Consider the following 13571-nt stretch of genomic DNA (forward strand, 5'->3'; position numbering starts at 1 on the left):
TCACCAAAGCTGGTACAGCCATTAGTGAAAATAAGAGCTAGGGCCTGTTCTCCATTAGTGTCAGAGATTAACAGAATATTCTCAAAAAGTTAAAAGCAGCTGTTGGATTGACGTGTCGCAAAAGAAGAAACAGGGAAGTCCCTGCTCCGTGTCAGTCAGTTGATTGGATATATTCAGATGAAGAAACTCTAATATTCTCCAGTGATGCGGTAGAAATTGTGAGAAATGAATAGATCGTGTTAGAAGGTTTTAACTTTATTCTGTCTATTAACCTGCTGTCTGCATTTTGCTTGTAATACTGTCGGTCTGTCAGGACAAATAATGATTTGACTACTTTACCTCTACAGCTGTTTGTGGGTGACAAAATGCCTCTGAGACTATTAAGTCAAGAACTTTGACCTGGTCTGAGCTCTGTTTTAAGCTAATAAGTAACATAAGAAAACTGGGCCCATGTCCAAAGGTCCAAGAGACCAGTGGTGATAAGCACTGATGAGGGGTAAATAAAACCTGTGCTTTCGTGTGTTTTCCCTTAAACACTTTATACATTATGCATGTATTACAAACATGTTACTAACAAGTAGAGTATTAGAAACATGGCAACCTTATCAGAGGGTTATTAAAATGGTGGAAGAGCTGAGTTTTTTGTGAGTTGACTCCTCAGAACATTTTGTCTGAACCCATGCTGGAGCTGAATGTAAAGTATGACCTGTAGAAAACAATCCCTGAATTAAAGTTTAGGTTGGAAAAGCTCTGTTACTACACAACAGCATTATTCTGCTTTTGTTACTATATTAAGCATGCTTATTAAAGGCTGAAGTGCGCCTGCGTTAGCATGCGGTAACAGGGGACACGCGAAGCCGTTGTGCGCATGCGTGCAGCGTGCCTATCAGATGAGAACAGAAAAGTCTGGAAATCTCCAGAGGAGGTGACAACAAGCTTTCAGCCATTTCAATGGGCATTTTCACCATATTCGGGTGCTCATGGAGAACGTCCTCCCTGTGTCTACTGAATCCGTCCTGATGTGGAATTTTATTCAATCCAAAATCTAATAAACCTATGGGAGTACAATTTCCTATTTTGGTGGATCGACTAGACACCAAATCTAAATGTCCTCTTCTGTGGTTTTCCAGATCTGGATTATCTTGGAAACTGGACCGCCAGGCTAATGTGCCCACTGTAATTTCACAAGCCTTTTTTGTCACGGAATGACGGGACTGATATCACAAAAACCCTCCTCATGGAATATGTTTCTGTCAGTCCTCAGCTCTCAATAAAGACACATCTAATGGGCATAATACCGGCGTCAAAGTGTGGATTTAATTTGACGTGGGTGTCAGTGAATGTCTAAATTGTCACAAGAAGTCAGGTTGTAACGTTATTGAGACAAAGTAGCAAAGACTCGCATTTAAAGGCGGTTGTAAAAAAGAAAAAAAAACAGTAACATCCCTCATAAGAAAAAAACCTCTCGGGTGATATGAAGTGAATTTGGTATCAGTGCGCCAACAGAGTCCATTGATGCGTGTTGTTGACTTTTGAAAATGGTCTTTGTTCGACAGAGCAAAGGTCAGAGTAAAACCAAGTAACCTAGCCTTTTCTTTGTCTAACGCCATTTTGTGTGACTTTGAAGCACTAACGGTGTCGTCAGCCATTTTGCCTTTTCTTTTCAGCGAGCAGACAATCTCTGGAGAGGCATGACAAAAACGGAGCGATATTTATAGACCCGTACGTTATGTGGAAAGGAGCTAACCGACAATATAATACAAAAAATAATAAGCTTACCCACTGCATTAGCTGTTAGTGTGTTAATGAACGCACTGCAGAAAAGGTAAATATTTCGAGCTGGGTCTTTTTTGTCAAACGTGTCATCACGTGTTGGGTTCAGTGCGTTTATGTGTTTTAATAGCGAATAAGAACCTGATGTGAGCTGTGTGTTACTGTTTTTATCAAACACATTTATGGGTTTACGTCTTTTAAAGGTAGAAAACGTTTATCCCATTGTTGGAAAATAAAAGGAAATAAAGTGCATTCTTTAGCTGTGAGTTCTTTCTCCCTCCTTACAGCACAATTAGATAATTAGAGGTAATTGGATACAGCCTTGATTGCAGCAATAGCAGTAAACCTCACTTATTTCTATCTTCATCTGTCAGACGGCAGGAAAGGGTTACAACACCCTCAGGCTTTTGGGCCCCACAAAGAAAATTTGGAACAGTGAATCTTCCCAGGAGTAACTGGCCAATATTTCTCCAAGATTACAGTGTTAATTCACCCAAGAGGTCACACAGACTCCTGGAATAACATCCAGAGCTGCAGATCTGTTGCCTGAATCAGTGTTAGTGAACAGACAGAAAGGAAATGAGATTTATTTTTAAAAACAACAGTCAAAAACATCAATTTTTGACTTAGAGAAAAACATAACGATAAACCCCAAGACCTCTGGAATAATGTTATATGGGGCAGTTTACACTGAGGGTCATGTTACTGTTCTGCTCAGAGACTGTGGTTGTTAACATATTGTCTGTGAATAAATGGGATAACGTGCTACATCTTAATCTAATTGTGGTTGAAGAGCTGGAGATAATTTTCACAAGTCTGAGTTTTCCAGTCACATTAGTCATAATATGCTGCTTTGAATTTTTAATGAAAAAATATTACAAATACAAAAACATGAATTGTTGGTGTTACACTAAATAACCCCATAAAAAAGTCTCTCTAGATTTTATCTCTAATGCTCCTTCTCTTGTGCTCGTGGTCTTCGTTGTCGCTCCCTCTTTACGTAGTGTGTATAATCCTCTTCATCCTGTATGCACACAACAAACATGACAGATGAAATGCATGACATAAGATATAGCTGCAGGAGGAACATAGACTAAAGGATTTCTACTGATAATGCCCTTATATATTATTAGAATCAGTGCTATTAACAAAACATTATAATAATAGGATTAATAATGTATTTAATTTGTGTCAGGGGTTTTAACCTGCATGCATTCGTATGTGTTACTAGAGTTGTGTCTTAAGTTATCTGTCTAAACAAAATGCTTATTGAAGTTCTCAATTATTAAATGAGGCTAGCTCAGTAAAGAGAAAAGTAGGCTCAGTATTCTGAATCAGAGAATACTTTGACCTGAATCTGTCTTGGGGGTCTTAAACCTTCTCCACCTGGGATACAAGTTTGAGAAGTTCATTCTCAACTTGGGACCCAGTCTAATGAACACATTGATATTCTGCCCCAGTTTTTGAGTCTCAGTGGACAGAGAGTGCTTTTGGCCCTGTGTGCTGCTTCCAGGGAGACTCACTGACCTGTGAGGATGCTGCATCCAGCAGATCCATGGTGGGGATTAGACAGCTGGCCTCACCCAGGAAACACATTAGGATGTGGAGCACGTCAGCCCAGCGTCCAACAGTCAGCATCAGGACCATCAAACCTCCGAGACGCACCACCACTGTGTTGAGGACAGCCTGGCTGCCAGGCAGACGGTGCTGCTCCTCTGCACCAAAACACAGCATCACAGGGGAAATATTGGACAGTAGTTCAATTTTCAGGATGCTTAGATTAATGACATATTGCATCGGTGATCAGACAAGACCAGAGGGAGGCAACAAACTGATAATATATCCTTGATTTCTTGAAATGGGTCCAGACTATCACACAGTTAGAGGCTGTGATTATTGAAGGTCCCGCCCAGGTTTATCAGAATCTGATGAGCATTGCACCAATAATTTGTATGTTTTCACGTTTCTCACCCTGCATGTACACCACCAGCAGTGTGTAGCAGATAGTCAGTGGTGTCCAGAACCTGAGGGCCTCTGTTGCAGAGAGGAAGTGTTGATTAATGATGGATACAGCAGCCACCACAGCCACAGAGAAAGTAATGACCATAGTCCTGCACAGCATGGGCAGCAGGCAGCGGCCTGATGTGAGGAGGGTGATGCAAGTGCCGCAGTAGCGCTGTGAGCTGTGGAGTTTATACAGAGCCATGACATGGTGCAGCAGGCGTGTGGCCTGCCGAGCCAGGAACCAGCTAAGTGCTGCTGCCAGCAGCAGGCATAGCCAGCGCTGGGATGCCCCCTCGTGGAGAAAGTGCAGACTGCAGGTCAGAGCGCAGCCCAGAGAGAACTGGCTTTGAACTAACAGTTGCTGCAGAAATTTCCTGGGCTCCTGGGGGAATAAAGGAGCACATGAACAGAGCTGAAGGATGAATCAAAACAGATGATAGTCTGTTTGTTATAACAGGCATCCTGAGTCATAATGACACAACAAGAAATCAACTCAGCAAAATGTAGCCATAGATGAAACAAACAACTCAATTGATACAGGTGAGTATCAGGTATGTTTTTATCATGTAACTGCTTTCTTACCGGTCCAGCTGTAACGCTGCCAGAGACAGCACGAAGACAAAACTCTAGTACCACCAGGGAGGCCACACGGGAGCCAACAACAGCTAGGATCCCAGTTACAAATAGAAAGTGAAGCTTTTCAGTAAGGCCAGTTATGGTTTTCCTTTGATGACTGGGTGCCCTCTGTCTTGATTTGTCTTTATCATCATCATTATTCCAGCTGTGTGTGGTGTGGGAAAAACACAGGTAAGAAAGTAAAGTAGAAACAGTCTGAAGCGGCAGTGAAAATTTGAAATCCTGAAAACTGATCAGATTATACATCTTAAATTTACCTTCAAGTACAGAGCTATTAAAGAGCATTTTCCTCACCTTTCCTCTAAAAACAAGTGCACTCTCATCAAGGAGCACAAAACAGAGATTCCACATGCACCCACCAGTCCTGCAGGTCACACAACACTGAATTATAATAACACACTTCAGCCACCTGTGCAGTTAAGAAACAGTCTGTAGAAATGTTGATGTCAGAGGAAATGAATGGATAAGGGGCTCACCTTGGAGTAAACTATCCAGTGGGTTTATATCTAGAGTCAGCCACCCCGGTAGGAAATAGGAAGTCGGAAGAAACGACGTGATAAAGGATAACATCGTATTACCTTTGTCTTAACAGAATAAAATTTGATTTAAAGGTCACTGGTTTTACAAAAATGCATGGAGATAAAACTTAAGAAATCAGACACCCAGGAACCATATTTAGTGGTTACTCCAGATCAGGTTACAATAATGTGGATTATCTGTTCAGCTCTTCTGTTTATTTCGGTTGCCTCAGTGTTGAGCTTTGCTAGAAGCCTGTTCTATGTCCTGTACCAAAGGTCATCTGAGCGTCAGTAGAGCCCTCAGCAGACTGAGTCATAACAAGATAATGGAGGTTATTGCACCATGAGAAAAACTTTACACTCTAAAGTGATGGCAGGCGTTAGTTGAGCTCTAGTGGTCCAGAAGTTCCAAAATAAAAATAGATCTTTTTGAAAAATAAAACCTTCACAAAGAGCAAGCTTATTTACACAGCCTGACATCTCAGAGGGGCTTTTAGTCTGCACAACACACAACAGCCTATATTCTTATGTAATGTTAATATAAAAGAAGTTTGGTGATGAATATATGGGCTTGTATCATTTCTCGGTACAATATCAGAGAGGTAAGGTCAGAGAAGTAAAGGTTTGACAGATGTTCAGAGCTTACAGCCTGTCCCTGAGGAGGCAGCACCGTACAACATTCACACAGTTAATAAATGAACAGTTATTACCTCCATCAGTTCCTGCAGGGTGACCAAAGGGCAGCAAAAACAACACAAGAGCAGGGTGGAGTCTTCCTGTGGGTAACATAAAGCCCACTGGTGCCTTGCAGGTTCCCTGTGTAACTGTGAATCCCAGAGTCATGTTTAATCCCTACCCTTAATATTAGTGTAACAGGCAGTATATTTTCCTTTGACACGATCGGGTGATTTGGATTTGGAGTTTCAAACATCTGGCTTCACATGTAGACATCTTAAGGAATCTGTTTTCCTGCTTAAAAGGTCCTGTACATGACATTTAAAGATCTTCACCTCCTGATGCACTAGTATATTTACAGTAATAAAATGAGTGAGTAGCTGAGATTACTGGATTTTTTTTAAAACACAAGAGGGCACTGTTACTCTGACTGAAACAGATCTGCATGATTCTTTAGTACAGCTACAAAAAAAAGAAATCAACATTATAATATTAAATCTAACCAAACCACAGTTTTTTTATGCAGGTGGGGAAGCATCATGAAATCAACAATACTATTTTTGCTCTGCAGCCAACTATCTGCACAGGATGTGATGAAACCGGAGGCTGACGGCAGCATTCAGAGTTTGAACTACCCTTTATCACTGAGAAGGAGTCATATAAGGAGAAGAAATACAACAGCTGGATTACAACCAATGAATTTATGACAGAATGGCCTCAGTGAACATCTGAACTATGGTCAACCTCTCACACCAAGGAGGAATGGCTCTTAGTCTCAGACGTGACTTTAAAAGTGCTGCAGACCGGATCTTTAAGTGCAGACTGTCGACTGGTTCAGACTCAGGTGAGTTCAAATTAACTTTGTTTGAATGTGTGAATATAAACTGAATTAAACAACATGAATCCTGGACTAACATGATTCATCTGCATCAACATTTTAGATGTCATATAATCACACTTTGATTAAACATAAAACTGTTTTTGTGGTCGTTTATCAACACCAGATCCAGACATTTTGTTGCACACAAACGGTTCTTGATCGTCACAGTGTCAGTGAGCAGAGTGTCTGTGTGCAGGCTGAGCAGTGAAGCAGTGAGTGAACAGTGATTCCAGGCAGCTGATAAACCTCTGAGGAGAGGAAAGACTTCCCACATGGACTCTGAAGGTGCTAGCAGTGTGCAGTATGATCGCTGGAACGAGGACAACATCAACTTGAACGTAGAGGCATCACAGTCCACAGTGATGAGGTGAAACAGAAGCGAAGCCGACATAAAGACTGAACACTGAGTTTTCATATTAATGAGAATTTTCTGATGTGATTTAACAACAAACATGTAGAGATGCAGGAAGATGTGGATGAGATGAAGCCAAATACTGGTACTTGCTTGGTTTAAGCTGATGAATGGGGTTGAAATAATTTAACTTCATGTCACTAAATATAATGTTATCTTTTAACCCTGCTGAATGTTATAGTAGTAGTAAATGTTCTTTCCAACAGCAGCTGTGTTCCTCTTTGACTCTGCCTCCTCTTCTACATTCACAGGCTCTACAACAGAGTGTGTGTCGGCAGCACTGGAATGGCAGTGAAGGTAGCAGGAGCTCTGGCTGCGCTGGTGTCCATCTACATCATAGGATACGTGACAGGATACTACGTCCACAGGTGCTGATGGTGGAGCCTCATCCGGGGAAGACAAAAACCTGGACATTGTAGATAAATTTAGGTTTAAAACAAACAAAACAAAACTCATCAAAAAGAGCACACTCACAATGAAGTGTTTTTTCTGCCGATTTCAGCAGTGACTGGTTTAATATGGGCATAGATATTACAAGTAAAACATCAATTTGTGACAGAATTTTGTTTTGTACATGTATCTCTCACCATATTTTTTATATATGGAAATTGAAAGTTATATAAAGGTTTCAATACATAAATAAAGATTCAATTCAATTAATATCTGTTGTCTTAATAAAGTTAGTGTTACAACCATGCTTCCATGTTACTGAAATTTCATTCAGGAGATATAAAGTGAATATAGTGACAGAGGCAATAATACTTTATCAAACAAACTCTCCATCATTGTTAAAGTTGTTGCGTCCTGCTTTTTCAAGGGTTTTGAACTTCTCAGCTCCTCATGCATCATGTTAAACCTTGACTGACATCTTCATGCCACTGTCATTGGTTTTAAGATCATTTTTCTTTTGCCCGGTGGTGCAGGTCACAGGGCATTAAACCTTCTGTTTATCAGTCTGCTGTGAATTTCTGAATCCTGGATGGTTGCCCTGCTGCAACATTGATTTCATTATATTCATCAGTCTTTCAACACATGAGAGACAGTATTTTTAACAAATTGATGACAGGGTGTTTCCTGCTTTCGGTGAGACAGGCTCACTCCCATGTACTGATACAGCAGAAATGTGTTCCAGTTTGTTAAAGATGCCTCAAGATGCACTGATAGTGACAGCAGCAGTCTTAGTCTGTCTCAGGACAAACTCATCAGACATTTTGACCTGGTCAGAATGTGTGCAGTTAATGGATGATTTTGACATTTTAATGTTTTCTGCCGCTGGTTTAACTGAAGCCTAAAGAGTTTGTTACATCTTCTGTCCTGCACACGGATGCACATGGATCCATTTAGTCTTTTATACTGCATGTTTCCTCAAGATGTCCACTCCACACACACAGACGGTGACTTGACCTGTGAGTAAGCCCATTCATAGTTTACCTAAGGAGACAAGGAGCCATGTTGTACCAACACACAACCTCAAACAGATCCATTACTGAGGTTTTCATGTCAGTTGTCTATTTCCAAAAGTCAAACACTCAGCTCCTGCTGGTTCCTTTCTATGAAAAAGGGAATGTATTTTATTCTTAGATTTCTGAGGGGACTGTGCATGAGCACCACCACATACTAAAACTCAGACTTAACATCAGTGCCATTAGTTTTATTATTGTTACAGTTGGGTAATTAGGTTTCAAACTTACCTCTAACCCTCCTTATCACACAGATTAAAACAACCTGCTCTATTAACTGAATCTTAACAAGGGTGTGATACCTTGTATTAGCTTAGTTATGTGTCAGAGTCTCTTGCTCATAAACTCAAATAACTTTGCCAAATTTAAAAAGTTTAATTATAACAAGTGATTTCAGCACAGACAAACTACAAACTACACCGTATCACTGATTCCAAACTGACTAGAAACATCAGCTGTGGTCTGACAAACAGTAAATACTGTTCACTGTTCTCATGTATTTTAAGACGAGCTTTACCACAACCAGCCTGAGAGTCCCCCTTTGGCATGAGTCCTGTCCACCATTAGCAGCTGTAGCAAACAACACTGATAGCTAGAAAAATATTGTCGAAAATAAACATTATAGTCATTACTGCAGACACCTGTACAGAGCCAGTAATTTTTAACATAATGTAGATATTTGGAAGTCTAGAGATTTTATCAAATTAACCTCTCTGTCCTTTTCCATGTGGAAACTAAACAATCTGACATCTATCAGGGAAACATGTCATTTCTGTGTGTTAAAACTTGTTACCTGTGAAAATAGCTGCCCTATGTGGTGCTGGTGAAGTTGTAAAGACTTTCTTCCTGAAATGTTAATTCAAAGCTTATTTCATTGAACTTATTAGCATGTGTCGTTCTACTCAGACCTTTCTACATACTCAGACAGAGATTTGTAATGCTGGTGCTTTAAAAAGGTTTTATTACATAAAAAATACTTTTTACATATTAATTCACAAAATGAAAAGCAAATCACAACTTTGCATTTGTCACATAACAGTGGAAGGTACAAAATGTACTCGTGTAAACACACACTTTGACACAGTATTCTGGATGCTGCTGTAGACACCATTATATGACATGGATCAGTGAGACAATGTGGTTGGTTTAGAAACCATCCTTCAAACAGAGTGACATGTGTTAACCTCTGACCTCCCTGTGTGCGTGATGACATTACTTCTTCTCAGGGAACGTTGGCAAAACAATTTGCCCACAAGGAAAAATGGGGGAGTGAATATTTTTACAGCAAAGTTACAACACAGCTGAGGGCATTGGAAATGCAAAGATCTGCATTCAAAAAAAACAAAAGACACTATAATAAAAGAACTGCATTCATGCATGTGTGTATGGGATGTGTTTTAATCACAGACAACAAATATCAGCCAAATATACCAGTTCAGCACAGACTGCAGCATAATGCAGGAACATCTCGCTCTAAATAATCCCAAGTGTTCAACAAACACTCATCTTTCTCTCAGACTGAGAGCATTGTGTACTTTGCTCATGATTCAGTGTTGTCACAGACTCGACTCGTGCAGCGATATCCTTCATCTCTGCAAAATGAGGATCTATGTTTTCTGGGCTCTCTCTTCCACGTAGAGCTGCATCTGTCAGAGACAAAGAACAAACAAGTCAGATATCAATGACAATTCAACAAAACATAACCACAGTGTCAGTCCACACAGTGTATATCAAAGTGTTAATCTGAGCAACTCCACTTGATTAGAACAGATGAACTGATGTTTCTGCTCACCTTTACTATGTCAGATGTCATGGTCTTCAGTGGGATGAGTCTTGGCTCTTGCATGTGAACTTCTTGCTCATCAGCAACTATCCATGGGAAATCCTGAAGAGGGAAATACCCAAATATGAAAACCAAGAAATAAACATGCTGTTTGTGATAGTACATCATGTTTTTAATCTGTGGAATTGCTCTGTTTTCAAAGCCTCACCTTGATGACTTGAACCTTCTCCATGTTTCGTGTGGCAACATCTCTGGTGTGAACTAGAACTGTAAATGAACACCCTGTGACAAAAAACAACAAGTCACACAAACAGCTCTATGATTTGTATCTACTCCCTCCTGAAAATTATTTACATGTCATATAATCTCCTGAACAACAAAGGCATTGCCATTACAGGCTTAATTCCCTTTTAATTGTGCAGTCCCTCCACTGTCAGCTCAGATAGCTTAAAGAAGTCATCTACTTCCTTGAATTCTTGTTCAATAACACTCTACAGTGATTTCAGAGACACATATATGACCCAGGAGAATGTTACACCCTGAACTACACTTCACAGGCGTACCCTTTGTCTTGGGGTTAAACACAAATCCTGCCTCCTCCACGGCCCTAGCCCTCATTATAACCATCACAAACACAACCTGGTGGACTTAGTAACCTGTAAAAAAAAGTACCTTGTCCATTGTGTGAGAGGCAATCAAGCACTTAGGAGTATAATCAGAATGTTATGTGTTTGTAGTGCACTTTGTAGTGCAGTAATCATCCATGATGTTACCTGGTGGATTATTATTTAAAACAGCATCACACACACTGATCTTCAGGATGAATGCCCTCAACAGTTGCTCCACATGTGAGAGTAGTGTGTCAGAGCTGTAAAGACAAAACCAGAGTTAGTCACCACCATCACACCGACAGCATGTCACTAAACAAACATGTTAACATATAAAATGTTTATATTCAGTTTTAAATATGTTTTAGAGGGTAAAAACCTGATGGACAGCAGTGGAGGTTGGGAAATCTCAAACACAAATCTCTCTACTGGGTGATGTTCTTTATCCATGATGACCACCACCACCTTCTCTGCATCATTCTGGGAAGGAAAGGAAAACTTCAGCAGGGGTGACACGTGTTACTTAATATTAACCTGTAAGTTTCAGGTCATGTCTTACCTTCTCAATGAGTGGCTTTACACAGTGTAGTGTGTCCTGGATATACTGATTCAACTCTGGGTGACAAGACATCTAGAATAAAACACACCAAAGACAGAGGACTTAGAGATTTAAACAGATGTGTCTCCCTACAAACTGTGACCATATAATAGGCACACGGATGTTCATCTCTACCTGCACAGGTACATTGTATTTCTTTCTCTTCTGAAATATTCCAGAGGGATAAACTTCACGGACATACAGGATGAGATGAATGGCGACCTCCAGAAACTCACACAGGATGTCAGCAACAACTGAAAGAAGATGAGTTCACCGGTTAGTATATTTGTTGCAGTTTTTTTTTTTTATTTCTATATAAAGAGACAGTTGCCACTTAAGTATTTCCTTATTGGCTTGCATATAATGACAAACAACATAGGGCGACAAAAAGTTAGGGAGGTTTTTTTTAATGAAAATACACCGCTGATTTGTATTGAGCCGAGCCGAAATGACCAGCATATGACAATGATTCAGCAAATGTATCAAATACATATCTGTGTAAAGGAGTTATTTACTAATCGGTAATGTCAAATATAATTGCCATACATGTCAATTAGATTTCGTCGACTCATTCGCTTTACAAATCAGGGGCGATCACAGTCAGAGGAATAATACTTCATCATTTCGTGCTAATTTAGTTTCCTCACCTTGTCCAAAATTGAGGTCTTGTCTTGTCAGAGTTGTCATATTTTCTTCCCAGAAACTGTCAAATAAAACAAATTGGTAAATTTCTAGCTGGCTAACATTAGCAAAGCAGCCTGTAAGCGTTCATTTTCTATTTGAGGCTGATTTTACTTGTCCGATATTATTGTTTTGTCGCTGCTTGACCTGACGATGTCAATCCAAGGGATAGGAGAAGTATAATTTCAGTTTTTACAAAGATATCACCAAATCAACTGCAGCTTGAATACATTTACGACCCGAATCTTAGCAAAGCTAAATCAAAAGCTTCTTGGCGCATCACACCGACATCATTCGTTGTTTACATTCTGTTTGCCGTCCACTAGTGATGACGTTCATACTAAAAAAAAAAGTGTACTTTCTGCTAGAAAGAAGAAGAATCTTTAATGCATTTGTATTACAATTGCGATTTTTCCCCTGAGTTTTTGGAAAGAGGTAGACAAATATTTAAAGCATAATCATTGACATCCATTATTTGGCAAATATACAAAAATCAAAAATTTCCAAATTTAACATCAGGTTTTTTCCCCCAAGGTACTTTGAAATCAGTTACTTGTAACACAAAAAATGTTAGGGGAACATATAATCAGCTACTCATTGGCTATTGAGGTGGTAATAGGAATAATTAATGAGTTAGTGTGTGGTGCTGTTGAGATTGTAAAGACTTTCAGCCATCTGCCTAAAACATAATTTCAAATCTTATTCCATTAAACTTATTCCCAAGTGTCATCATCATTATTATCATTACTCAGATCTTTCTACCTACACATATCACAACTTTGCTTTTGTCACATATCAGTGGAAGGTAACACTACCAATGGCTGCAAATGTACTCGTGTAAACACAGACACTTTGACACAGTATTCCTGATGCTGCTGTAGACACCATGTACAGAACTTGCTGAGTGAGACAATGTTTAGAAACCATCCTTCAAACAGAGTGACATGCGTTAACCTCGGACATGCCTGTGTGTGTGATGACATTACTTCTTCTCAGGGAGCGTTAGGCAAAACAATTTGCCTACAAGGAAAAATGGGGAGTTAATATGTTAATGATCAATCACCTGACCTCAGTGTCACTGAGACCTGCACAGGACCAGTCACCAAAGAGAAAAAGTTCCTGAAACAAGCGATGATAAGATGACAAACAGTACATTTCTAGGCATGCATCACCAACGAGGAGACAGGAAGGAGCCTATGATTGCAAACAACAAATATGAAAACTTTATTTAAGCTTGTGTTAAATCATGCACTACACAGTTTCTGTCCCTTAACATTTGGAAGACTGTAAAAACATGGATACAATAACTGTTGATCTGATGTGGATGTAAAAAACCGTAACTCAGAGGGAGCACTTCAGTCAGTACTTTAATTTAAATACTTTTAACTCCTGGAGTAAGAGAAGACTTCGACCACACAGCAAAAGTCAGATCAACTGAATAAGATTTGCGGAAGTTGTGCGATTTCATCTTAATATCAAAATAAAATCACACACACCTGGAGGAAGCGAAGCTGTATAAAACTCTAAATCTACAAGGGGTACT

At 39.7% G+C, this 13571-nt stretch overlaps 3 protein-coding genes across 3 annotated transcripts; 1 reads left to right on the forward strand and 2 right to left on the reverse strand.

Annotated features, from left to right (window-relative positions):
* Nucleotides 1–2344: 2344 nt before the first annotated feature.
* Nucleotides 2345–5218, reverse strand: tmem82 (transmembrane protein 82). Its single transcript, XM_018675160.2, has 6 exons — nucleotides 4890–5218; nucleotides 4708–4777; nucleotides 4360–4558; nucleotides 3745–4159; nucleotides 3301–3488; nucleotides 2345–2797 (listed from the first exon to the last, which is right to left on the reverse strand). The coding sequence occupies exons 1-6, from the start codon at nucleotides 4981–4983 to the stop codon at nucleotides 2723–2725; spliced, it is 1041 nt and encodes a 346-aa protein (XP_018530676.1). The 5' UTR covers nucleotides 4984–5218; the 3' UTR covers nucleotides 2345–2722.
* Nucleotides 4177–7558, forward strand: smim1 (small integral membrane protein 1). The gene is made up of 4 exons (XM_018675005.2): nucleotides 4177–4317; nucleotides 6178–6450; nucleotides 6683–6853; nucleotides 7150–7558. The coding sequence occupies exons 3-4, from the start codon at nucleotides 6759–6761 to the stop codon at nucleotides 7271–7273; spliced, it is 219 nt and encodes a 72-aa protein (XP_018530521.1). The 5' UTR covers nucleotides 4177–4317; nucleotides 6178–6450; nucleotides 6683–6758; the 3' UTR covers nucleotides 7274–7558.
* A 1738-nt stretch (nucleotides 7559–9296) lies between these two features.
* mad2l2 (mitotic arrest deficient 2 like 2) lies at nucleotides 9297–12337 on the reverse strand. Its single transcript, XM_018675159.2, has 9 exons — nucleotides 12236–12337; nucleotides 11995–12050; nucleotides 11483–11601; nucleotides 11309–11380; nucleotides 11129–11229; nucleotides 10915–11009; nucleotides 10350–10423; nucleotides 10151–10243; nucleotides 9297–10004 (listed from the first exon to the last, which is right to left on the reverse strand). The coding sequence occupies exons 2-9, from the start codon at nucleotides 12032–12034 to the stop codon at nucleotides 9966–9968; spliced, it is 633 nt and encodes a 210-aa protein (XP_018530675.1). The 5' UTR covers nucleotides 12035–12050; nucleotides 12236–12337; the 3' UTR covers nucleotides 9297–9965.
* Nucleotides 12338–13571: the final 1234 nt, after the last annotated feature.

Source organism: Lates calcarifer, linkage group LG6 (genome assembly GCF_001640805.2).
Source record: "Lates calcarifer isolate ASB-BC8 linkage group LG6, TLL_Latcal_v3, whole genome shotgun sequence".
Classification (NCBI taxonomy): domain Eukaryota; kingdom Metazoa; phylum Chordata; class Actinopteri; family Centropomidae; genus Lates; species Lates calcarifer.